This window comes from Plectropomus leopardus, chromosome 6, assembly GCF_008729295.1.
Source record: "Plectropomus leopardus isolate mb chromosome 6, YSFRI_Pleo_2.0, whole genome shotgun sequence".
Taxonomy (NCBI): domain Eukaryota; kingdom Metazoa; phylum Chordata; class Actinopteri; order Perciformes; family Serranidae; genus Plectropomus; species Plectropomus leopardus.
The window spans coordinates 29,400,632-29,426,474 of NC_056468.1; the positions used below are offsets into that span (position 1 = coordinate 29,400,632).

At 37.7% G+C, this 25,843-nt stretch overlaps 2 protein-coding genes across 6 annotated transcripts; one reads left to right on the forward strand and one right to left on the reverse strand.

Moving 5' to 3' along the window:
• Positions 1-5,888: 5,888 nt before the first annotated feature.
• Positions 5,889-25,828, reverse strand: LOC121944952 (coiled-coil domain-containing protein 158-like). Of its 5 annotated transcripts, none has more exons than XM_042488923.1 (23): positions 25,477-25,828; positions 25,298-25,355; positions 24,473-24,621; positions 23,956-24,143; positions 23,757-23,866; positions 23,366-23,678; positions 23,202-23,260; positions 22,149-22,259; positions 21,922-22,003; positions 21,578-21,697; positions 19,355-19,549; positions 18,993-19,229; positions 18,679-18,847; positions 17,364-17,516; positions 16,868-16,980; positions 15,877-16,035; positions 15,499-15,591; positions 15,119-15,241; positions 14,659-14,786; positions 14,303-14,365; positions 14,031-14,095; positions 13,352-13,507; positions 5,889-6,259 (listed from the first exon to the last, which is right to left on the reverse strand). In XM_042488923.1, the coding sequence occupies exons 1-22, from the start codon at positions 25,547-25,549 to the stop codon at positions 13,392-13,394; spliced, it is 2,877 nt and encodes a 958-aa protein (XP_042344857.1). In that variant the 5' UTR covers positions 25,550-25,828; the 3' UTR covers positions 5,889-6,259; positions 13,352-13,391. The 5 variants fall into 5 exon arrangements, with proteins under 5 accessions (XP_042344857.1, XP_042344856.1, XP_042344858.1 ...); XM_042488922.1 differs by lacking the exon at positions 5,889-6,259 and adding an exon at positions 12,432-12,553; XM_042488924.1 differs by lacking the exon at positions 5,889-6,259 and having other exon boundaries at positions 12,432-13,507; positions 23,202-23,257.
• zgc:158260 (uncharacterized protein LOC571389 homolog) lies at positions 10,824-11,792 on the forward strand (the record flags this gene model as incomplete). The annotated part of the gene is made up of 4 exons (XM_042488594.1): positions 10,824-10,985; positions 11,086-11,258; positions 11,361-11,517; positions 11,590-11,792. Coding segments are annotated over 4 exons (507 nt in total), but the record flags the coding sequence as incomplete, so codon positions are not given.
• Positions 25,829-25,843: the final 15 nt, after the last annotated feature.

A 25,843-nucleotide genomic window follows, 5' to 3' on the forward strand; every position in this document is an offset into this window, starting at 1 on the left:
TGTCTGTGTTTTTTCCATGTGTAACCCTTTGGTGTGTGGTTCTATCAGCTTTATAGGCTATTTATAGGTATTTTGTAGTGACATCATCAAGTGTTTCTCCAGAGGCATTTTAAGTTACAAACGTGGGTTTTGTAGCAACTGTACATTTTTTTCCAATGGCTTTTCAGGTTCCAAACATGGGTGTGAAAAGTGACAGTTTTTTACTGAGACATTGGCGCTTTACCGGTGGTGATTGTGACCCCAAAATCCCTATAAGTGTTTTTTGTGCCTAACACCTAACCACACATTAGCCACAGCAGTTGTGAAATGTGAAGTTTCAATGTATCTGCTACATTAAAACATGCAAATGTAATGTATCCGGGTTTGCAGAAATATATAATGCCGACATTTTTTGTGACAACTGGGGTGAAGAATTATAAAATTGATAAATGTTGAAAACAACACTCCAAAAACTGCAGTTTACCTTACAACACTAGGATCTGTATCAGTTATAAATGTTAAAGTTTTAATGTCAGGTTGAAAATTCCACCAGTTTTGTTATAGAAAGCCCTCTAACTCTGTTTAAGCCATCTCAAAACTGCTCAGTAATCATGCTCAAATCAAGGCAGCTTTTCTGACACATGACATTTTGGAGGAGTGGTATTTTTATTGACAGCAACAACCTCCTGTCTGTTAGATGAAGTAAAAATGTGTTAACCAACCACATCATCCACCAGTCACATTCCATCATCTGTCCTCCCTATCTGCAGCTCACTCCTTATATCAACACTACAGAAACAACATTAACTCTTTCTGTAAATACGGCTTGACTCGGTAAGCTCGGTCCTCCACCCCTGCAGGCTGAACCGCGGTGGAGCCTGGTACTGGACATTAAGTCTGAAGGCTGAGACAGTCTTTGTAAGGCCACAGACTGATATAGAGGCATAGTTGTGGGAGTGGAGACTTGCGAGGAGTGGCAGACCTTTTCACTGAAGGTGATTAATGCAAACTGAGCCATTAAGAGCTATGGGAAGTGTACACTGCTCTGAATTTATCTCTGGGTTAAACAGTTCCTTGCTCTCCTTGGAGAGGATCACAGTGACCGAAAGAACTTGCTGTGTTGTAGCAGACAAAAGAAATGTTGGGTAATGAGAAAAGCAGGATCTGATGCCCTATGCTTTAATCATACTACAGTGGTGGAAAGTAACTAAATACACATACTCAAGCACTGTGCTTGAATACAGTTTTGAGGCATTTTTTGCTACTTTATTCCATTAATATCAGAGTGAAATATTAGACTTTCCCCTTCATTAGCATAGTAGCTTTTCAGATCAAGATTAAAAATATAACAAGCAAATCATAATCTTATAAAATATGTTAAAGAATAACCTTATGATTCTGAATCTTTGGGTAAATTACCTTTCTTCCACCTCTTATTATGTGGCTTTTCAATTTGCACATAAAAATACCACTTTAAACATCAGATATTCAAAAAAAAATAAAAAATAGATGAAAAATTAACATTTTAAGCTTGACTATGCTGTTTTTTTTTTCTTCAATAAAGCCAAAATGCAAGAAAGTGCAATGGAAATTAACTTAGGGAACATTTCACACTGTCATGAGCACAAGCCTTTTGTCCACGAGTAGATGCACATTTCCATCTGTGCAGTGATACGGTTTATGATTTTCGGGTTAAGTTAGGTAGAGTGAAAATAGTTCCTGCTTGAAAATCATGAGTTTTTGAAAAAAAACATTCCCGTTTTTTAAGTATCTTTTTGATGCCGTGAGCATCACAAGCCGAGTGCCATCTAGTTTCTTTATATTGGAGAGAAGGCAGACATCTCTACGGCTGATATCTCCAACACTCAACATCTCACAACAAAACAACCCAGACTGACAAATTTCACCACAGGTAAGGGGGAAAATATGTTTCTGATGTTGGGGTGAACTGCCCAGTAAAACGTCCACGGACACTTTCACTCTACTGAACAACTAAACCCCAATTATTCATAAAAAAAAGCAATGACTGGAAAACAGTCTGGAAAATGAAAACAAATTTTGGAAGCAGAACTTTGCTTCTTTTGTGCCCCATTAATTCTCTCAAGATATCACAGATTTATCTTTTTGAAAATTAGGAACAAAATTTCATCATCATTTTTCTGCAGACAGTACTATAAGTTGTAATGGAATAATTTTACATTGTTGTATTGGTATTATTGCTTACGTACATGATCCAAGTATTTACTTCCACCACTGATATAAACATCACATACTCTACAGAACAATCAAGGTGTTTCTTTGTCATTGTATGCGTTGTATATGCTTTCTCATGGCGCGACTTTCTAGTTTATTTACTCAACAGCGGTCAAGAGATGGACTGACCATAGAATTCCTTTGTCTGTGTAGGTGTGGTTCATTTCCCACCATTCAAATAATCTGTTTTGTAACAGGAGACAGCGACTCTTTGTTCCTGCATGGAGCAACAAAGTGTTAATTTAAGAAGTTGAGGAGGTACTGCCATCACACCACATTACAAAGGCGGAAAAATAATGCTGTTGATCTCCATGACAGCATATTCTGAAACAGCGCTCATCACGATTTCAGTTTTTTTTTTCACAGTGACCCTGCTTAGCCCTGCTGTCCCCGGGCTCGAGAGGAGACTTATGCAACAATGTATGCATTGTTGAATGGAGCATAGTCTGACAACGCCAGCCCACAAACTCGCTTCACTCATTTAAATGTGAACTGAAAAGTGAGGTTGCAAAATGCACTGTGGCTGGAAGCTAGATTACAATAAACAATGGCAGTAAATTATGAATAAAGTCAACTAGGGATGATAAAAAGCTTTTTATAATTAAATATGTAATGGAGGCCCACATGGAAGTCTTAGAGTCATATGTCATATTATTTGGCTGCAGTTTATTAATGTACATTTTATTGTTAGAATAATAAATGGCAACAATTCTAATAACTGATTAATTGTTTATGCTATTTATCAAGCAAAAGACATTCTCTGGTTTTAACTTATAAAATTATGAGATTTTTTTCTCAATTTGTTATTATTGTAAACTGAGTATCTCTGGCTTTGGGGCAGCTGGTGGTACAGAAAAAACAGTTCTATTGACTAATAAAAATGTGTCAATCGAAAGAATAATTCTTACATTAATCAATAATTAAACAGATTGTTATTGTGCCCGTTTACACAATTATTATCATTTATTAAAGTGTTATTAATGTACTTACCCTTCATTTCTAATAGTGGCATTTGTACAAAAATAACCTTGATAAGTGGGGTTCTCGAGTTTTCCTGTGTCAGATTGTCCTGTAAAACTTGATGAAGTCATTACCCATTCGATCTTTTAATAAATGCGGTATGTGCACTTTGCTGTGTCTCTAACTATGAATAAAGGTCAAGCAAATAAATCTGATTTCATCCAGAGTTGACAGGACCTTGCCCATAGCAAACTGAAGAAGTGGGAAACCTGACGGCCACACCTGTGCGGTATCCTGTACAGATAGCGTGTTTGCACATCCTCTCTGGTGTATTGTTTTCTACAGTTGCTCAACATCCTAAAGGCTGTGAAAGGCTGTTAAAAATGGCAATAAAGTTCTTTTCACTGGAAGCCAGCGTGCTGCCAAACCCTCTGATTTTACCATAAACAAAAACATTTCCTGTGTATAACACAAGTTTCCCCCAATTGTGCTAATGTTGCCGAAGAGAAGTAGAAAGTCTCTGGAGGAAAATTAATGTGGTCCCATTGCTTTGTTTTTATATCTTATTGTGCATGTGTGGAATAAATAAATAAAAACAATGAACAAACGTCATAAAACAAATAAACAAAACTAGCCTTTACTTTCTGAATAAGGTAAATGCAAATGAAGTGTTGAAATAATGAATCTATTAAACTAACATTTTGGATTTGTTTATGGATCAATTCATAATAAGGGACTTTGCTTTAAAATTGTACTAATTCAATCCGTCTGCTCTGATCTCGTTAAGCATATCAGCAGGTTGCATGTGTAAACTATACAGTTTCCACATCCCACTATCTACTGGATTTTTTTTTTCCAAAGGGGCTGAGCTTTCTCAAGTCAGGCCATCTTCGTGCAACCATTTAGGGAGCTGTTTGTAGACAATGAAAGATTACACAGGTGTCATATTTCAATATCTAGAAATCAGGATGCATGAGAAGGAAATCCTCCTCACAAGGAAAGAAAGGTGCGGTAAGTAAAAACTTGAAGTACACAAAGTTACAGGCGTTTCCACCCTTCAGTCAAGTTAGATAGATAAGACAATGGCAAAAAAACAAAACTGGTGTCTATAAACTGATAGAGCTTATTTTGGGCACACAGGCCATATAACTGCTGCTGGATTAAAAAAAAATGCATGTAAAAATGTAAACTTTTCATGAGTGAAAAGACAGCTCTTAAATAGCTTAACAACCATGTACGTTTGAGTTTATCCAGGCAGGAATAAATCAGCTTTATTGGCCTAAGGATGGCAGATTTTTCCCATTCCTTAGAAGGCCAGGTAACTTGAACATGAAAATAACACGGTGATTTTTTCCCATGACCATGGGTATATTATATCTCTGTGGTTTTGGTTCTCTGTAATCATTTTGTACAGTTTTTGGGGTCTGTGGTTGTTTGCCCTTTTTGTATTAATTTTACATCTCTTTGTGGTAATTTTGTATCTTTTTGTAGTCATCTGTATTTTGTCATTTTGTGTCTCTTTGTAGTTGTTTTATGCTACTTTGTGGTCATTTTGAATCTCTTTAGTTGCTTTGAATCTCATGGTCATTTTGTGTCTCTTCGTGGTTGTTTTGTCTCCTTTTGTAGTCAATTTATGTTTCGTTGTGGTCATTTTGAATCGCATTGTAGTTGCTTTGCATTTAATGTGGTCATTCTGTGTCTCTGTGTTTTAGGGGTAGTTTTTTTTTTGCCCTTTTTCTTAGTTGTTGTGAGTCTCTGTGTCTCTTTGCAGCTGTTTCGCATCTCTTTGTTGTTTTTTGTGTCTTTTTGAAGTTGTTTTTGCTTCTCTGTGTCTCTTCCTGATAGGCACGTGTTAATTTGAGGGACATATCACAGGACAAGTTGACCAGTAAACGCGTCCATTAATCCATTCCTGCCCATGTCTGCAGTTTGGTTTGCTGATCATCACTAATAAAAACCTTAATTTAAGTACATATGTGGGAATGTCAGGCCCAAGCTGGTAGTTTCACAGCAAGGATGCACACAAAGAGCAAAGTTCAAATGTAAGCATGTACAGTTCATTTCTATGGGTACTAGCTTTGACGCATGCTGACGTTTCAAAGACAGAAAATTCAAGTCATCAACAGACCAGAAAGGAGAAGCACAATGTATGACCGGACAGTTGACCTTTGCAGGTCGCTGTATGTCACCCGGTCTGACTCAAGTATGTGGGAAAGAGCTGTGCAACACTCTCCTGGGAGTCACGAGTGAAAATTCTTCAGACATGGCACAACTCTGACGTGATATTGTCAGGGCTACAGTACATAATCTGTTCATACTATGGGTTTGTGCTACTGCCGCATCATGTCACCAGCTCAGAGCGGTCCTGTGACAGCACGAGGAATCTATAGGCGAGAGCAAGAGACCCAGGACGCCTAGAGTAATCAAAAAACCCATTCACAGTCTACAGAAGATCATACACAAGCTACTGTATATGACATACAGTTGTCTGCCTTTTCCATCAGCTGATGGTTTCTTTTTTATGACTTTTCCATGACATAAAAACTCTCATTAATGCTTTCAACACAGTTTTCAATCTGCATTAACTACTCCCTCAAAATAGGAGTATAATTATGCAAATGTAACACTGGATAAGCAGTGAAATGAAGACGTCAGATCTCAAACTTGCATTCAAAAGTCACTGTTAAATGGCTGCACTCAAGCTGGCTGTGTCGCTGGCAAACAAACAAGCTGAAACAGCGCATTAGACAGTTCACTGACTGCTTTCAAACTGTTTACTAAGTTAGTTTGTTGCTATAAATAGGGTTCATCAGTGTTGAAAGAGAGGAAACAGTAGCCTCTCTGTCCCAGCAGTGTTTTCCCTGATGTTTGAACAGCAGGAGAGTTGGGGGACTTAAACTCGGACTAATTAGCTAATTCATCGGCCCTGAAGGGAATAGCATGTGACTGAATACGGTCAACAACAATCACTTATCTGGGCAAGAGATGTTGTTATGAATTTCTCCAGAATCTCAGCAGTGGCACACAACAACAGCAGGAAACCTGCAGCTCTGTCAGAAGTAAACGTCTATAAAGTAAGAAACAGAAAAGCAAAAGAAAAAAAAGAAGAAAAAAAAAGCTGTTAAAAGAAGCTCCACTTTGACCAGTTACTACATTAAAATTAGGCATATACAGCAATTATATACAATGTTGGGGAGGTTACTTTTGAAATATAACAGGACCGCCATGAGATTACTGGTAATCCTGTTAAAAATGTAAAAAGTTAAAAATGTAAAAAGTTATGCAATTACTTTAAGTACTTCATCAAAGTAAGATAACTAATTACATTGCACTACTTTTCCAGAAAATGTTTTATTAAAGCTGAAAATTGTGGAAACAGTTTTTTGCCAAAAGAAAGCATACCTGCCCCTTGTAAACATGCAAAACAACTGAGCGGATGTTATATTGTACATCTTAACTTTGAACCAAAATAATATATTCAGTTGTAACCCTTGTAACTACCAATATTTTGATTAGTAACTGTAATTTCATTTCAGATTGTTTCTCAGTAACTGTAAGTGACTGCAATTACATTATCATAAAAAACCCTAATTAGGCTTACATGTGGTCTACCTAGTTACTCCCAAGACTGATGTTAATTACACATGAAAACGACACACGAGTGCATATGAAAGCCAACTTTTAGTTAGTTAGAGCAGGACATTTACCTGCAGTATATCTACATGCTGGTATTAGAGCTGCTACTTGTACTCAAGCAAAGGCCTTTAATACATCTTCCTCCAGCAGCTATTTTTTTTAAATAACAGTGATACAGATGGTTGCATGGGCTCTGTTCAGGGTGACATAAACTATACAAATTTTCTACCAAGGGGAGCCCCCTAGTGCCCAAATAATCACACAGTCGGGTCCCAATAGAGGAATTTTGAGTCATTTTTCAGGATTATAACTCCTAAAAAATGTGCTCTTGGCTTGTGCATTCATACTGTAAGATGAGAAAAACAGATAACCTTTCCTAAAACTGCAATACCTACAATTTAAATGTAATATCTGTCACTCAAGCGAAACAATAGCTGCAGGTTAAACACTCTAAAAATGCGCCTATTAGTTATCAAATGTCCCCACCAATATAGGCCAACTTAGCTATCTACTAACGCCTACAACGTTACTCATACAAGGTCATACATAGGCTACCTAGCTTTGATATAACCGAGAACTAGCGTGGACGTGAATTTTATTTTACGTAAATGTATATTCCTTTAACTGGCTTCGCCAACTCTACCTGACAGTAAAGACTGTTTATGTATTTAATTTGCTGTAAAACGATTCCTCTTTGTTTCTCAGAAAACTTAACCCCCCACCCACCTGATCTTCAGCTGTTGCCATAGTTACCACGTAACAAACTGCAGCTCGCGAGCCATTTAGAACGTTAACCAGAAAAGTAACGATAAAAGAACGTTACATTTGTTTGTTTGTTTTGTAGCTTTTTATCTACAAGGATAAAACTTATTAAATAAATAATAGGCCACCTGATATGAAGACAAATAATACGCGACCCATTTTCCCCTGGTAAGTAACATTTAACGTCTGTCTTTACGTGATACTTAGTCGTCTGTGACACCAGTTTATTATTAATCTAGTTTAGCGATTGTTTCTTTGTTGCCAAATAACTGCTAGTAAATGTTTTTCAAGGTTAAGTACATTTACTCGAGCAGCCTACTTTACTTGAGTATAAGTTTGAGGTAGTCTACTTGAACTTCACTTAAGTATTTCTACACTAACCTATGTTACTTTCTACTTTTACTCTACTTTATTTTGGAGGCAAATATTTGACTTTTTACTGCATTTACTGAATTTATTTAATAGTTTTAGTTACTTTGCAGATTCAAATTAATAATAAAAAATATAAACAGAAAAGGTCATGATGTATTATTAAGGCCCAATTAAAGTTAGCCCTGACTTTCTCATTTATTGTTACTTTTATTTAATTAAAATCTGAGTGCCAATTTCTTCCACCATTGATATGTAGAAGTATTGAATATTTTATTTTTGATTGCAACAGAGTATCTGAAAATGTATAGACGTGACAAAAACAGAGGGAAATTGTCAAGAAAACTAGATTTATGATTCTCTCAATTATATAATTAAAATTATGTTGCAGTAGAAAAAAGATTTTTTTAGCACTTTTTTAAAGGTAATTTTTGTATTGCTTTGTTTGTCAGTTTTTGTGTTTTTTACTTTTCTTTTTTTTCTTTCTCTTTTCTGTTTTTGCTTATTTTATTTCTTGTAACATTTTACTAATTTCTTGCCAGTTTTTGGGCCACATCAAGTTAAGCTGCTTGTCGCCCTCATATGTTTTTGAAAGACATCACGCTAATTTGCTCAGGTATTAAAGGGTTAATGTAAGCATTCATTTTAGCACATTTCAACTACTTTGTGTACTTCTGGTTTATAAACTGATGATTATATATATATTGTATGTTAAATTAATCTGCAAAGTCACCATCTACAGCCGTCACATCAATGTAGTGCAGTAAAAAGTATACAGTTTCCCTTTAAAATACAATGCAGGAGAAGTAAAAAAATGACTTTAGTCCAGCACTTGAGTGATTGTGCCTTGTTACTCTTCACTCCTGATGTGACACTGCCTGCCATACAAGCTGTAATTCAAACACAGGAGTGTCTCTGTGTCTTTTACTTGAGGATTTAGAGTATTAATATGTAAATATGATGTATAATCACTTCCAACCCTTTATTGCTTCTCTATTTGCTCACCTGAACTGAGCCAGTCTTAAGGACAGAGAACTAGATGGCGATGAGGGGAGGTGAGAAATACTTAGAATTCAAATGAGCTGGAAAAGGGAGAGGCAGAAATAGATAAGACAAATATGTTTCAGTACTGTATATCACTGAAGGCATGTGCTATTTAAAACGGTTCCTGAGCTGCTTCATTTAGCCCCGAAGGTATGTGTATGCTCATGTTAACGGGTAGCAGGATGATGTATTTCTTTCTGTGTATTTACAGTATCAGTCTGCTGCTATGTGAAAGGCTAGAATAACCAAAAATACACTGTTATTTTGAGCTCCTCAAACAAATTGCAGGAAAACATAAACATGTATTGCATGAGAAATTTGAGACAGAATGAAGTGCTGTAAAGCCAGTGGCATTATCAACAATTGAGACGACTGAACTATAACTTTATATCAAAATATTATCATCTGTCATGTTGTACAACTTTTTTGCATTAATGCCAATAAATAAATACATTTAAAAGTCCAATGCTGCCATCATAGTATTATATAGTTTGAGATAAACTGCACAATAAAATATCTAATGGTTGACAAATTTTTATATCAAGCTATATATATGTATACTTTGTGCAATCAGCCACAATCTTAAAAATAACAGCGGTTGTCTGAAACCTAACCATCCATAACTTCTGAAAACATTTGCATTATTTTTTTTTTTTTAAAAAGTAACAAAACTTGGATATGGTTTGCAACCAATACAGTAGACCAGCAATGACTACTACCTTTGTGAAGCCTTAAAAGTTCAACTACAAACACAGTGTTTGATTGCAGATTGTTACTTAAACTGGTGGAAACAGGTGAAATGGAAAGTGCAGACGACTGCTTTAGTTCCTCTCAGGATGAAATGACACTTGACCCAGTTTCAAACTGCACTTTGATGCTGCAAAATATTAAGTATTATCAGAAAGAAGTAAAGGAGGCTTCTCTATTCAAGTAGAGATAAGATAAGACTCAGTTTTCACAAGGTTCTATTCATATGGGATCCTAACCCAATTATTATAGACAACACAAAAAGACAACATATCAAAATAAGCTGAAGTCCCATCAGGCCCTCGATAGAGAATATATGGTTTTATCTGTTCCTTTTCCGTCAGAGATACGACACCGTGACTGATCATCAGTCAAGTACCAGCTGAGGGTCCAACTGGCAAAACATAAAGGAGGATATAAAAAGACAACTAGGAGAGCAATGTGCATGTGGTTGAAATAGACATGCACTTCATACTCAGATATGGGAAAATGAGCTGGTACAGTGAGTCTGCTTATACTGAAATATAAAGTTTACAAAAACAGTAATTTATTTTAAAATCATTAAAGGAGAAATAGCCTGTTTGCAGTCAGATATAGTATGTTATTCTTTAAAAGGATCTTCTGTCAAACTGAAATAATTGTTCATACATATTGCATATTGTGGAACACAGCCTATATTATTTCTATAGAAACAGGAACAACGATACAGTGACCTTAATATACCGTCTGCCATAGTTTTTCCTGAGGTGAAGCTTCCACAGGATACATAGCTGATACTGCAGTTTGCTCGTAAAGTATGCTTGTTTACCATTGTCTCTAACTTGTATCCATATTGTTTTTAACCGATATTTAAGTATATGAAACTGCTTTATAGGATTCATATTTTTTTTTTATCAATCCTCAGGTACAAGGAGAGGTTGCAGACCAAGTATCTTAAAGGCCCAGCAAACAAAATTCTCTCAGTTGGTAGTTTTGTAAACGTGAGCCTGGATGACTTCAGCGATTGCTCGTCACTCTTATCCAGGAGAGGTGTTTCACCGGTTATTTTCCGTGACTCCCCAAACCGCAACTCCAGTCAGAAGCCTAAAAAGTGCATTTCTAAAGAACATGCCTGCTTCTCAAAGCAGATGATCCAAAAGCAGATCGGCAGAGAATATGTGGCTGCTGTGGAGGAGAAACTCAAACAGCATCCTCTGGCTATGTACTCGCACTACAAGGATCACATGACTCCAGAGGTAAGTGGTGATGACAGCAGGATCACCTATGTGCCAGATCGATGAGGCCGCTAGTAAAAGTTAAGAGTTTCAGTTAAGAGTTGTCGTCATTTCTCTACAGTTATTTGATAAGGTGGTATCTGTTTTGGACCCAGACATGAGCGTAAACAGTGCCTCTGCACTTCCTACGCCTACAGAAGAGTGTGCAGAGGAATATGAAGATGATAAAAACGGTACAGAGTCAAGAGAGGTGGACATGTGCAGAGCAAAAAAGGGAACTTCTGCCAATGAAATGCAAGTATACTGGCAATTTGATTTGTGATAGTATCTAAATTACCTTGAATTTGATTTATCTAAAACGCAATTCCATCTGTCTGCCTCTCAATCATTTTACAGCAGCCCTGATGTCCAAAACCCAAGTCCCAGAAACTCGTATAATCTACAAATGAATGAAACTGGTATCAAGCAAGGACGGACAAGCAAGGTAAATCAACTGAGCAACAACGACATGAAGTCAGCCGCCAAACTTTTCAGCAGATGCTACGCCTCTCCGGTAAGTTTGAGACACAAGAACTAATACAATGTTAAAATTATTATAGAAGGGCCTGACGTTTGACTCTTGCAGGACAAACGTTACTGAATCTGCAATACTGGGCAGTTTGGACAGTGACTTTCAAGACTCTTCATCACCAACTTTTGCCTTTCAAGTGGAGAATGCCAACAGTGTCTCAGATCAAGAATGAAATCCTGTCAAAACAGGCAGAGCTGGTACGTTTCAAAAGACTGAGTCAAATAAAGTACAAAAAGAGTAAAATATGTAAAATCTTAGGCCTAAAAATAAGAGAAAAATGAATTTTGGATGGCTGCTGATCAGTCAAGACCTGCTCAACGTGTTTAAAGAGCTTTCACTGGGTCCACAGATAAGATGAGGACTATGTATGTGAGACAGTTGGTTTGTTGACAGAGTGAGGAGCTGAGACAGATGTATGAAACCTTAGCTGCGAGGTGTTATGTAATCCACAATTGGACTCTGACTGCCAAGGCTAAGAGACAAGACTATAGGTTCACAGAGGGTGTGTGAAGTATTCACAGCATTTGTATACAGGAAATGCTCTTCCAAACCACACTGTCAGAAGACAAGCAAAAGGAGACGTGTGTCTGAAATATGTCCTTTTTCTCACTGCAGTTTTTGAATAATCTATTTCTCAAGAAGAACCAGAAACTCAGTAGAGGAGTGGATTTGTTTTGGGTACAATTAAATATAGACAATTAGGCACTGTGTGTAACGGGTGCCTGAAATGAACCCGAACAGCTAATAAAGACGCTGCATTATTTTTAACTATTCCCTCTGTACAGTATATCAAGCTTGTTTTACTGTATGCAGCCATATACAAATAAACAATAAACCTACACTATGCATTTTTTTTATCTGGTCGATTCCTTGTATGAAAAAACAACTCAAGCACATACATTTATTAAAAACCTTTATATCAACAATAAATTACAAAACTACATATGCATTTTTATAAAGCGATCTTTAGACAACTTCATCTAAGGAGTTTATTTTTTTTAAATAAAAAAGCAGCTTCCTGAAAGATAAAGAAAGAGAAGTAATTGTTATGAGGAATTAGGAGGGATGACTGAGTCAATAACATTTACACAATTGTTATGACAACAGTTCTGTCTGTGAGCTGCTGAAGGACACGTCTAACAGGGAACTTAGCTGACTTGCTGAATAATCATTTATTACCTCATTACGTCCTGACACCTCAGACTTATGCTGTGACGTTTCTTGCTGTGCCACAGATGATGAAATAGTAAATATGAGAAAATTACTCAGTTACTGATGAATTGTATAAAACTATTTAACTTTTTGGAGTGTTATTCAAATTCCCCTCTAATTCAATATGCACTATGACATAAAAATATACAGTATCTAGAGGAAAACCCCACAAATGACTCGGTCTATGTATGTATCATAGAAACAGGATGAGCATAGAACTGACATTCCCATTCAAATCAACATAACAGGATGGCAGGAGTGGTGGCCATTTTTATGTTTGCCATTGCTGTTGTGCCAACTGTTGTATCCAACTAAAATCCATATAAACAAACTGACATGCGGCAAGTCGCAAACTCACTAAGTTGAGGTTTTGCAGTAAGGAGCAAATGACGGTGGCTTAGCCCTCATCTATTGTTCACTAGTTCTGTTTCCTTGCTGCTAGAGACGAATTAAGGATTCCTGGATTTACATCTTTAGAGTACTAAAACATAAAATAATCGCCATTTTCTTTTGTACAAGTCAAATGACGACAGCATAAAGTTCAACGCCCTTTCTACTCATTCTATCTTTACGGTAAATGTAATAAACAATATGTGCAGCTTACTGATAAGAGGGGTCAGCCTCAGGTCTGTTGTGTCTCACTGTCAGCTGTTTGGGTCAGAGGTCAGGAGAGAGTGGACGGGCGACCTGCGGCCCAGCAGGAGTATCTGTGGGGAGGAAGTGTACCTCGCAGCAGTCGCTGGACTGAAAATGACACGGCCTGGAAGGTCAGAATGTAAAGTCTATGTTAGAGAAATGAAAATTGATGTTGGAAAAACAAAATCCACAATTTGCTGTATTTAGTTAGTCAAGCTTATGCATTATAATTATTTTCAATATACATTATTTAACTCCTTATCAATTATTCAACTCATTATTTAGTCTATAAAACGTATACTTTCAACTACTTTTATATTAATTCAAACATTTTTTTAGTACCTTGGACTTCCAGTATCTGTGGCTTTTCTAATTACTTTTCTAATTACCCTTTTTTATCCCGTGTTATTGTTGGTGTCACAGGCTACATTTATCTACTGTTAATTTATCTTCTAATGGGAGTTATCTAATATGGAGTTATCTAATATGGAGTTATCTAATATGACAACAACACAACTACACACTTTTTTGAAGAAAATAGTAAAAAACAAAATGCCAAGATAACGCACCCAACAATCCAGATCTCTCATTTCAGAAAATGCATTTTTGATTACACAAAAATTAAAAAAGCAGTTAAGAAGACTCACTTTCACTGGAGGATTTGTTGATTAATTTCCTGTTGAGTTCAGCTGCCCTCAGGAAATGCGGCTCGCTGTACAGTGTACGCACACACAGACGCATACATTACATCACAATACACAGCCTGTAGCACTTAGCAGCGGCGAGTATGTTGCACGAGGGGTAAAAGGTCACGTGGGTAGATGGTGTGAGCGCCTTGTCGCCTCCAGACAAGTCATGCTTCGAACATTTTCACATTTTCAAACAAAAAAGACACTGAGTTGGTTAGTTTGCACCCTACCTGCCGCAGGTTTTACTTCTCATTCTGGAGCGAGCTTTTACTTCTTCTGCCTCTTCAGTGCTGCTGTGAGTGCAGGGACACATTAAAGTGTAAAGTGAGTCCATAACAGAGAACTTGTGACACCAGTACGTTTTTAAACATTAAAAGGCCAACAGCTCATTCTTCTCATGGTACATTACAACAAAAGGTATTGAAACACAGTGTGGTCACTTAAAACCAGTTGTGTATGGACCCCCCCCCCCACTCCAAATGACTTCCTGCTTACTTAGAAGCATCACATGATTTTCAGACGTGACCTAAACTAGCTTAAGAACGAAGCTAATCCTTGCAGTGTGTGGGAACGGAGCCAGACGTACAATGTGGTTCTGTGCACTCTCTCCGGTGCAGACCTTCTCCTGTCATCTGTGTGTGGTCTGTGGTTCTCCGAAATCACTCCTCGCAGCTCTCTGACGAGAGACCTGAGCTTCCGGGCGGGGCTCTCCTGCTGGAGGCGAGAGAGACAATGTCAGTGCTCCGCTGTGGTGATGTCGATATTATAAACAGCTGTTTTTATTGGCTTGTATTTAAACTGAGAAAACAGGGAACACAGGATTATTTAAAAAAAAATCTGTGACATGAACATCAAGGAGTATTTCACTGAAATGATTTACAGTCAGGTTTCTCTCCTTGGAACAGGAATGTAATGCCGTGTATGTTTTTGATTTAAAGGCAGAGCAGATGTGCTGAGCTTGTGTCTGCGCAGCCAAATAAACAATCATTCACACATGCACTCGATGCGCTGGAACCGTAGGAGATATAAGGAGTTCCTGACTGTACCATGATCTGGGTGTTGGAGGCGTGCTGGGAGGAGGGTGGAGCAGTGAGTGCCGATGGGGACGGGGAGCTCAGGTCAGGTGGAGGTACATTCAGAGCTGTGCGCAAGTTTTGACCTTGGAGCTCCTAACGAAAAGATAAAGTTGTTTTATAATTCCAGATTAGTTGCTCAGCTCCCTTTAAACATGAAAGTAAAATATAAGTAAAACTGACTAGATTAAGACTTACTGTCAAAAATGCAAAATAAAAAGAAAACAGCAGAGAAGCTTAGTATAAAGCATCAACAACACATATGGTAATATTTTCACAAACATCTACAAATGTGTAAGGAGCGGATAAACCCTCTTCGCTCTTGAAAAAAGACAGTCTGCAATGGGCTTTACCTTCAAGTCCAAGGCGTGTCGGAGTTTCAGACGGAAAAAGTCCTGCTCCTGCAGCTGGATGAAATCTTGACAGTCTGCAAAGCTCTCCGACATCTTTGGAAAGATTCAGAAGAATATGAAACCGTAACACAGTGATGGACACAAACAGAGACAGAATAGAGAAGATGAGTTTCATTTTTTATTTGAATATACTGTACATTCAGATTTTTTTAAAGATTTTTTAAAAGATTTAAATTGCTGTTTTCTGTTTTGACTTGAAACTGTTTTGACTTGAAACTTTATATGTAATTTAGTGTGTCACCATCTTATCTCCCTCTTAGTGCTAGATATCATGTGGCGGCATTAAAATGATTAAAATGAAGAGTAAAGGAGCTTCACCTTGTGAAGGATTGCCTCCAGCTGGCTGATGTGCTCCCTCAACTGTTTATCTTTAGAGCGAAGGGCCTCCAGCTCGTCGCCAAGTTGTCTCTTCTCCTCCCTGACGAAGGTAAGCTGCTGGAGCTGACGCTGGTTCTTCAGGGTCTGGAGGCGCTTCTCCTGGATGGGACATGGAAAAATGCATTTGAGTTCATCATTTATCTCAGACTGGGCAAAGTTGTCTCAGTAATAGAGCAATTTGATGTCCAGAAATAAAACCAGAACTCTTAACAAATGCTCTAAAAAGACTTGATTTACATACAATAGCTACTCTGCTTTAGGAGCACCTGAACAGGCTTAAGTTAAATCACTGTTAAGTGTTTACTGCTCACGGTTTCACCTGAAGCAAAACCTGATGTGTATCTGGAAATTAGCAGTTTTTATTTTTGTTATCGATAATAACATCATCATTCTATTGCATAATTATAGATCACATACACTGCTTTGTTGGTTTTTACCTGTATGTGTAGCTTCACAGACAAGATGACCCAAAACTTAAAAGGGTCAATACGGTATTTTTCAAACCTGGACCCCACTTCCCCGTGTTTTTATGTCGAAGTGAATAATGGGCACACTTTATTTTTAATTGGTCCAGTATTGAGAGAGTGCTGCAAAGTAACCACTGAAAGCAATAGCGCATTGCTGATTTTCATTCACTGAAGGTGCTTGTTTTTGACTCTGACAGACTCTAATTATCATTATAGGTGTCTGACAACATTATGGAGATAGACCTTTTTGTTAAAAAATAAGCTAATTTTTGTTTAACTGGAAAAAGTTATTGTTTTTGTTATTGATTGTTGACATTTGGATCTCCATGAGCTGAATGGCTTACTTGTCAGCATGATGAGATGCCAGGATGCTGCTCAGACATTGACAATAATGAGACAAAATGGAATAACATCAATTTGCCGGGGAATGATCTACAAAAAAGCTGGTACATTAAGTTTTATACCTGGTACAGTTTGTCCATGATCTCCTCTAAATGTTGGATTTTGCCCTGCAAGGAGTCGACCTGCTCTCTCCTGGCAGTGACCTCCTTCTGCATGTCCACGGCTACCTGGAGGCCTAAAGGGAGAGACAAACCCAACAGAAAAAGCAATAAAGAATCAGAAAAAGGGCAGAGAGGTGATCAAGCAAGAAAGAACATCATAACATATCAAAAGAACACTGTAACTCACTGAGCTTTAATCTTAGACAGGGTTTGTACATGTCAAGAACACACGTTCATGGTTACACATCAGATTATATCTCACAGACTGGAATATATTATTATGTGCACTTTCACTGAACTATACTAAAGATTTGGCATTGCTAAATTTCATTATGATCCAAAGTAAATCACTGTTATCTGTCCACTTGATAGCAAAATGAGTGTAAATCAGAGGATGTTTCTTTGAACATGAGACCTTTTAATTAAGTCTGAGTTTAAATCATGTAATGGATCTCACCGTGTCCGTCGGCTCCTTCCAGGGTCCTCAGGGTGCTCCTGACCTGGGCCAGCTCATCATGGGCGCTCCTTAGCTGACTGTGAAGCTCCAGCACCGCACCCTCGTGCTCCTCTTTCCTGCAGCTGTGGAGCCGTTGCAGCTCCTTGTGCTCCTCTGAAACAGTGTCAGCACAAACACATGAATCACATCCACAGAGAGAAACACACTTTAACACACACAGTGATCGAAGGGCTTGGTTGACAGTGAAAACATACCAAACTTGTTCTTTGTTTTTTTGACACAGCAGGACAAGAGGATCATTTGATTTGGCAGAAAACCATGAGAGCTGAACTCTTTCTAGAAACAGCACGGAAATTCCTGGTGAATGAAAACGTTCCGGATACACTGGTCAGCTGTCCAGAGGTAAAGGAATACTACGATGTGTGGTAATTAATAAAATCATGAGTGTGATTTCATTTTACCCAGAAGGACTACCAAAAAATATTGTGATCTTTAGAAGTTAGGAAACTTATTAAATTTATTCTGCACTGCTATATATTAAAATGAATTAGGTTTAGAAAACTTCAAGTTAGTTTTGTTGAGAATTAAGGATGGAGCTTTAATATAATACCACTTTGGACAATATTTTCTGAATAGATTTCCAAAGCATGAAATAGGTGGAAAAAAATTACCTGAAATCAACAAAAGCCTCAAATTTTATGTGGAATACAGACAATATATTATTCATCCACAGCTAAAAAGAATAAAAGATATCATTGTAGTTGCTGAAGTATCTATGACACATTGTATCTTTGTTCTGATTAATTTGCTTTCAGATTAAACATGACAATTAACTTGTTATTTGATAACAGCTAATACATAAAACATATTGTATAGGGGCAAGTAAACATTGCCTTGGCAAGCAGATTTCTGACCCACTTGCCTGACTGAGCAAGAAAAAAAAAACACTGAAGTTGTTGAACCCTGCTGAAACGGACTCACAATGCTAATGAACTGTTGCATAAATGTAGGTTTTGTTGCACTTGAGTCATGTTTGTTTATATTTTTACGAAGTTTAAGTATGTATTTATGTGAGGCTGTGTACATATTTTCATCTGATTTTTAGACACCTCCTGACACACCATATGTTTTGGCTGTTAGATGCTGGTGGGTATACATACTTCCCATATTAGAAGGTCTGTTTTGTTGATGTTCATTAGTCTGAATAATCCACAAAAGAAAATGCAGTTTAGTTGGTTTTCACCACCATAGGTGTGTTCACATCATATTGGTCTCCTGTGTGGTGGTGACACACATTCAGCAAAGCTCAACTCACTGGTGAGGGTGAGTAACTGCATGCGCTGGATGTCCAGCTGAATGGTGAGCTGCTGTTTCTCCAGAGTTTCCTCCTGGACACGCTGACTTTGTTCAGCCACAGAGGCCTGTAGCTGCTGCCTCTCGTGCTCTGCGGCAGCCAGGTCTGACTTGTGTTGGTTTAGCTCGGCCTAACCAGCATCATGGCACAAGAGGAAGGAAGAGAGACAAAGAGGGGAAAGTTGGTGGCACGGTATGAACGTTTTACTTAATTGTCTGATGAAACGTTTTGGAAAAAAAATTGTTGATTAAAAAGTTAATTGCATTGCTCCTGACCCTGAGCTGCTGAATTTCCAGCTTGTGCTGGTTTAACTGGTTGCTGAGGAGGGTGTTCTCCTGCTGAAGGTCGTCGATGGTACGGCTGTGCTGCACAGTCATCTGGATGCCGTTCTCCATCTGCAACCTCAGAATACCCATCATCTTATCTCGTTCATCCAGCTTTAGCCTTAGAGCCTCTCCCTCTGCGTGCAGCGCCTGGCATCGGTTCTGGGCCTCGTCCAACCTGGCAAGATGCTAAAAAGTTTGGCTTCAGTTTAATAAGCCTTCGAAATAAACACATAACTAATTACCAAATCTTGGTTTATATAAAATCTAAATGGTTAATATTAAAAAGTGCAATGATTCCTGCAGAACATTACATGCTGAACTTCTTGCTGGCTAAGCTGCAGTTCCTTGTTTTTCTCCTCCAGGAGTTCCTGGTATTTACGCCCCTCCTGGGCCCTCTGCTCCAGCAGGGCCTGTAAGCAGGTTTCCTTCTCCCTGGCTGCCTCCAGCTGTCCTCTCAGGGCCTTTATCTCCTCCTGGAGCTCACATTGCTGCTGCTTACCGCACCTCTAGAGGATAAAGCAGGGGGCACAGTGAGCTGAATGTATTCAAACAGGAAAAAAAATAATCTTTTGAAAGTGTGAAGAAATAGGATCTGGCTCAACATTTCAACTTGTGTTATCTTTGGATGGTTGACTGACCAAACATGCTCTGCGTTTAAGAAAACTCTTCTCAACAGGTATGCCAGGTTGCTTCTACAGTGTGGGAATTCACATGGTAAAAAAAATGCAACCAAAATGAATGAATTGGTGCCTTAAACTTTGAAACAAGGGTATGAACCACTTAAAACACACATGACTTAAGGGATCAACAGGTAACTACAGCTAGTTGTGGACTCTGATGGGTTTTTGTATAAACCCCCATTTCCCCTCAGTACCAAAAAGGTACATTTTCAGCCTTTCAGTAATTATAAGAGGAGAAAAAAGTTTGACATTGCTCAACCCTAATGCGTATGGTGCACATCAGGGTTCAGGGATATAAACTGCCCACTGGCAATAGGCTTAATCTATAAAGAATTGACATCTGTGGACGAATGGATCATTTGTGCACCAATTTGTGCTGCATCATTAATTGCAATGATAGCCTGTAACTGCACGAACCAACTCACTAGTTACTTAACCACTGTAACTGTTGAAATCACCTTATCATTTTTGTTAAATGATAGTGCACATACACCACTTTATTGTTTTTTGTTGTTGTCACATTTGTATGGCCTCACAAAAAGGATGAACCACACCTTTCAACGGTAAGTTTGGTATTTTTTGGATCCTATATTCTCATGTTTCTGTGTCTAAGTTACACATTTTTACTGTTTTTTTTAAATTGGTCCAGTATGGAGCAAGATCACTGTAGACAGCAGTACCAAAACAGGTTGCAAAATAACATCTCTGTGCATGTTTTAACATCAATTTACATCCACTAAAATTGTATATTTTTGTAATTTACATGCTAAGATTATTATTATAAGTGTCTGATAATAAATAGGAAAGATCCCTGCAGAGATAGATCTTTTTGTGAAAGAGTGAGATCCTTTATGTTTAACCAGAAAAAAAACTGACCAAATTTGCTTTACCAAACCCACAAGACTTCATTTAAATAAACAGTCATGTTATTGCAATAAAACACACCTTTGGCAGAAACAAAATGAAACTCACAAAAACTGCCTTGGATCGTCTCTCCATTGTACCATCTATATCTATTTTTGGCACCAACTCTGGTTTGGTTTAAATGAAGCCTTAATTCAGCCAGTTAGATGTTTAAATATGCTGTCTCTATACAAGCAAAAAGGATATTGCGCTTCTAACAAAAAAAAAAAGGTCTTTCTCTGGAGGAATCCTTTCCATAAGTTATCAGACACTAAGACTTAATAACAACCCGAGCCTGTCAGTTGCAAAAACTAGCCTTTTTGGTGGACACAAATTGTTGGTGGAACATGGTCCAAGTACTAACATTTCAGCCTGTTTCATCTGAAAGCCTCTCAATACTGGATCAATTTAAATAGTTGTTCCCATTGGTCACTTAAACACAAACTATGGGAAAATAGGGTCCAGTTTGGAAAATACAGAAATTATCCTTTACTGCAGCCACATCTAGATCCTGCTCCTAACCCTTTGCCTTCTGCTGTGGCATTAAAGAAAAGCCTTGTAGGCTAAATGTACAGGGTCAAAATTGTTGCCTCATGATACAAATGTTCTTACTGAAAATAAATGTAAATTGTGCATTATAAGGACAGGCAGCACAGCCCCAGTCAGCCTCAAAAGCCCACTTCCTATCAGAGCCTCCATCTGAGCCTGGCAATCCTCTTTGACCCCACCAGTGTCTTAAGCTGTTTTACCAGCAGATTACACACCTTCAGCTCTTTACGCTCAATTCTTATTAAGATACACTTAACAAGAAGTATCATTTGAATTACCTGACTCTTCAAATCACACTTTAAAAGGTGTTCTTTAATGTAAATATGCATCTATATAAGGTCTTTTGGTATGAAAACAACAGGAAAAAAAATAGATCTTTTCATTAATAATTTACTGCAGCACCTCAAACTGGTCGAGCTGGGACTGAAGCGCCTCTGCCCGTTTTATAGATCGCTCTCTCTCTCTTTGGGCGTCCGCCAGCTGGGACTGAGCCTGAATGAGCTGCTGCTCCAGACAAAAGACCTACAATGTCAAAAAACAAGTAAAATATCATTTGTGTTATCATTTTGGCACTGTGGACTTATCTTTTCTTTTTTTTTTTTTTTAACAAGAAAGGTATTCCATCAGTTGTGTCTGATCTTCAAAACACTTCGGCCTTACTGATCTATACATCTAGTGTTGTGGATAAATATGGCTGGGTTATATTAATGTTTAGAAGCATCTGTAAATTGTTCATCCTCCTTTACCTTCTCTTTATGGTTGCAGAGGGTTGACTCGAGTTGACTGACTTGACTCTGGTGCAATGATGTCTGTGTTTCTGCAAGTTTCCTGGGAATAAATAATGATATATATCTATTTTTGGCACATACTCATTAATTCAGAAATTCAACATTTTTTGATATTTAATTAAGTGGCCTTAGACTGCAAACACTCACTGATAACAGGCAAGAAATGATTTGGGAACAACACTTACTGCAGCTTCTCCAACTTGACAGTCAAGCTGACACTGTCTTGTTTTGATGAACTCAGTTTGTCAGTCAACAGTGCCACCTCCTGGCCAAGACTTGTAATCAGGTCTTCCATTCTAGGACACAACATTGTGAAGAGTGAACACTGCTATTGTCGATATACTATACTTATGATATACAATGAAGCACAGCAGATAACATACAAAAGTTGGAAGGGATGAAGTGATATGAAAAAAAAAGACCATAACTTGATATGGAGCAGGTAAGTAGCTGCAGCTGTAGTGGCCTTCTGGCAGTTGGACAACCTACACAGTGTTTAATGACTACAAATTAACCCCCAAATTTCTGTAATTCTATCATATATGATTATGAAAATTGTCACATTTAAAGAGACACCCAAAAATCAAAAGTAAATATTTTCTCTCTTACCTGTAGTGCTATTTATCAGTCTAAGTTGTTTTAGTGTTAGTTGTCAAGTGATGGAGATATTGGCTGCAGAGATGTCTGCGTTCTCTCCAATATAATGGAACTAGACAGCACACAACTTGTGGTGCTTTAAAACTCAACAGCAATGTCTCTTCCCAGAAATCATAACCCATGTTAGCAAGCTCAGTGGTACTAGGTGAGCTTTAAGTATTTCCACGCTTCAGTCTGCATGGTTATACAATGGTTGATGTAGCTCAGTGAAAAAGAAATAGCTCCAACATTAAACTGCTCACTTCAAGGCCTGTGGATTATCTTGGGTAAACGGGTCAAATTTCTGGAAAGAGACATTGCTGTTGAGTTGTTTAAGCATATTTTTTATGGTGTATTAGAGAAAAGGCGGACATCTCTGCAACTCACACCAAAACAATATGCTAAATAGCACTACAGGTAAGAGGAAAAATAAGTCATTTTGATTTGGGGGTGAACTGTCCCTTTAAGAACTGGGAACCCAAGAAAAATAACATAACAAAATTATCAATAATCAAAATAGTTACTAATTTATTTTCTGATTGTTTTAATTTATGCTCACTGACTGAATGATTGATCGACTTATCGCTGCAGCTCTCAATTACCTTTCTCTTTGCTTATTTGCGCCACAGCTTTCTTCACCCTCCAGATGTTTAATTTTCTGCTGAAAACAGATGTAAAAAAATCTATCAGATATTAAAAAAAAAAGAAATGATGTATAGGTGTAAACTATACTTTATATGATCTGCAATTGACTTCCAGTACTTACCAAACAAAGTCTCTCCTGTAGCTCTTCTGTCTCATCCTCTGTTAATTTGGCACCGAGGGGCAGCAGTTTTAAACTGGTGCTGACATCAGGACTGCTGATGGCATTGCTTACATGTTGTGTCTCATGAGATAACAGTAAGCACATCTCCTTTACATTTTGTTCCAGTGTCTCTACTTTCCTGTTGAGTGCCAATGTCTCAGCCTCTGTCTCCTGCAGCTTCTGGCCCTCATTGGCCCCTTTGATCTTTTGGAGCTCCTCCAACATGAACAGCATCTTTTCCATCTGACCAACGTGTGTCCTTGAATCCTTCAATCTACAAATAAACAGATCTGTGGGTCAAAGTTATTAAAAACACTTATTTAGAAAAGTAAAATCTGATCAGTGTCTTCACCTGAGGTCAGACAGGACATCCTTCTCCTTCTGCACTTTATGTAGTTTAGTCTGCAGGTTCATGATGGCTTTATCAAAACAGAATATCTCTTGTTCAGGTTGATCATGTGTCTGTGTTTGAAAATAATATGATGAATTATATAGAAAAAGAATTGAACAGCATGAAATGAATGATTCTTGACTGAAATAAAAGTATGGACCTTATTAAGCTGAAGGTCAGACAGCTGTTGAAGACAGTCATCCATTGCATTTTCAGACACCTCATCTCCAGGAGAGCTGATATCCCTTTGGGCTACTCCTTGGTTTAAACTATCCAGATCACAGAGCAGAGGCTGAGTCACAGCCTGCTGGTGGGTTGAGAGAATATTAGAGTCCCCAGCTGAGTCATCTGTCAAGAGAGGAAATCATTTTAAAACAGTAGTCAACCGATATTGGTTTTTCAGGACTGATAAGGATTATTAGCACTTAATGAGACCGATAAGTGATATTTGGAACCGATATGCATTTACAATGAAAATTAAAAAATCTTTCTGTCAATATTTAAAATTTGGAATATGAGAAACTCCAAATCAAAATTTTGTTTAAATGCTTTTAGCAAATAATTAATTAAAACAGAAACGTTTAACATCATATAATCCCTTACTTAATACATTATTTTTCTATCTGTCTGGCTGTTGCTACATAAATAAAATGTTGCATGACAATACTTGTACTCACCGACATTAAACCTGTGGTTGTGGGAGCTGTCTCCAGGTGAGCGGTGGACGCCATATGTGCAGGCAAACCTCTCCAAGGTTATCTTGGTTGCATTTTCAACCTCTTCCTGAAGCCTCTGGGTTTCCTTGGTCCGTCTATCAAGCTCCTCACTGTAAAAAAAAATCAAATCCAGGATAGTATGGGTAGTATTATTCATCATGAAGCCATAAAACTCTGAAACATCCTTTATTTAAACACATTTATGTACAACAAATTTTTAGGAAGGCATTTTTAAGGTCATAATTTTATGTGTCTGTGTGTTTATTTGCATGTGGGCAGTGTACAGAGCATACATACATGTGTACATTCATTCACGCTTATATATTTGTTTTATCACTTTATTATTTTACAGTTACCTGTTTTTACTCTTGCTTCATTTATCTGCTTCTATTGTCTTGTGCAGCACTTTGTAACATCTGTTTTGAAAATGCTATATAAATGAATTTATTTAAATTTATTATTATTTAAATGTCACATAGAAAAACAAGAGGGACTTTTTTGCCTTAGGTAAAGTAGGCATTTTGATGTGGACTACTTCGTTAGTTTGGACTGATGTAGTTTGGTTTTATTGTTTAGTTTATGTAACATGTTTTGCGTCTGTCTTGTAACAACTTGGGACCTTGTTATGTTGTACCATAGGTGGTTTGCTCAGCAGATCCATTTTTGGATCAACAAAATAAATACTGAGCTAAAGATGTGTCCGCTTATGAGTTGAGCTGGAATATCAAATAAGCAAAACAGGTATCTTTTCGTTATTAAATGAGAAGAGTCTTGAGTTTTAGCTACCTTAACTCATCCAGCGTCAGACTGTTAAATCTCAGCCGAGGAGAGGCGTCGTTGGTCTCTGTAAAGACAGTGGCTCAAATAGTTTTACCGAACGATTCAAAAACAGTATGTAAACAAAACTGTCCGTTTAACATGTCAGCTAACAGAGATTTCCAGTAGTTTAGCTAACTGTAACTCACCTTTTAATGTCGGTGGAGATTCAAACTGTAAAACGTCGGCGCAATTATTGCTCAAAAACTCCGATAATGACATCTCTGTTCACATTAATAACTAGGCCGTTAATTATTAAACAGCTAAAGCTAACAACTAGCTAGAAAGTTGCCGTTAAACGTAAAGTTCCATTACCATGGAAACGGTATTCGCGGCTAATTCCTCGCTAGCGTTATGCTGTCGATAATTTGTTGTATTTTGGCGCTTAATTCTTAACCTAGTTAACATTTTTTAACTGTTTACGTTAGTTGGATATTTGATTAAGTAAAACTTAAATCGAAATGGTAGCTAAAGTATCGTTAGCGCCGACACTTTGAAATAAGCCGTCAACATCCG

Excerpts from the sequence above, each read along its gene's own strand:
- LOC121944952 (XM_042488923.1), bottom strand. The coding sequence starts at position 25,549 with ATGTCATTATCGGAGTTTTTGAGCAATAATTGCGCCGACGTTTTACAG. Across the intron at positions 21,698-21,921 it reads TCTGCAACCATAAAGAGAAG|GTCTTTTGTCTGGAGCAGCA; the intron begins GTAAAGGAGGAT and ends TTGACATTGTAG. Across the intron at positions 19,230-19,354 it reads GCCAGCAAGAAGTTCAGCAT|CATCTTGCCAGGTTGGACGA; the intron begins GTAATGTTCTGC and ends CAAACTTTTTAG.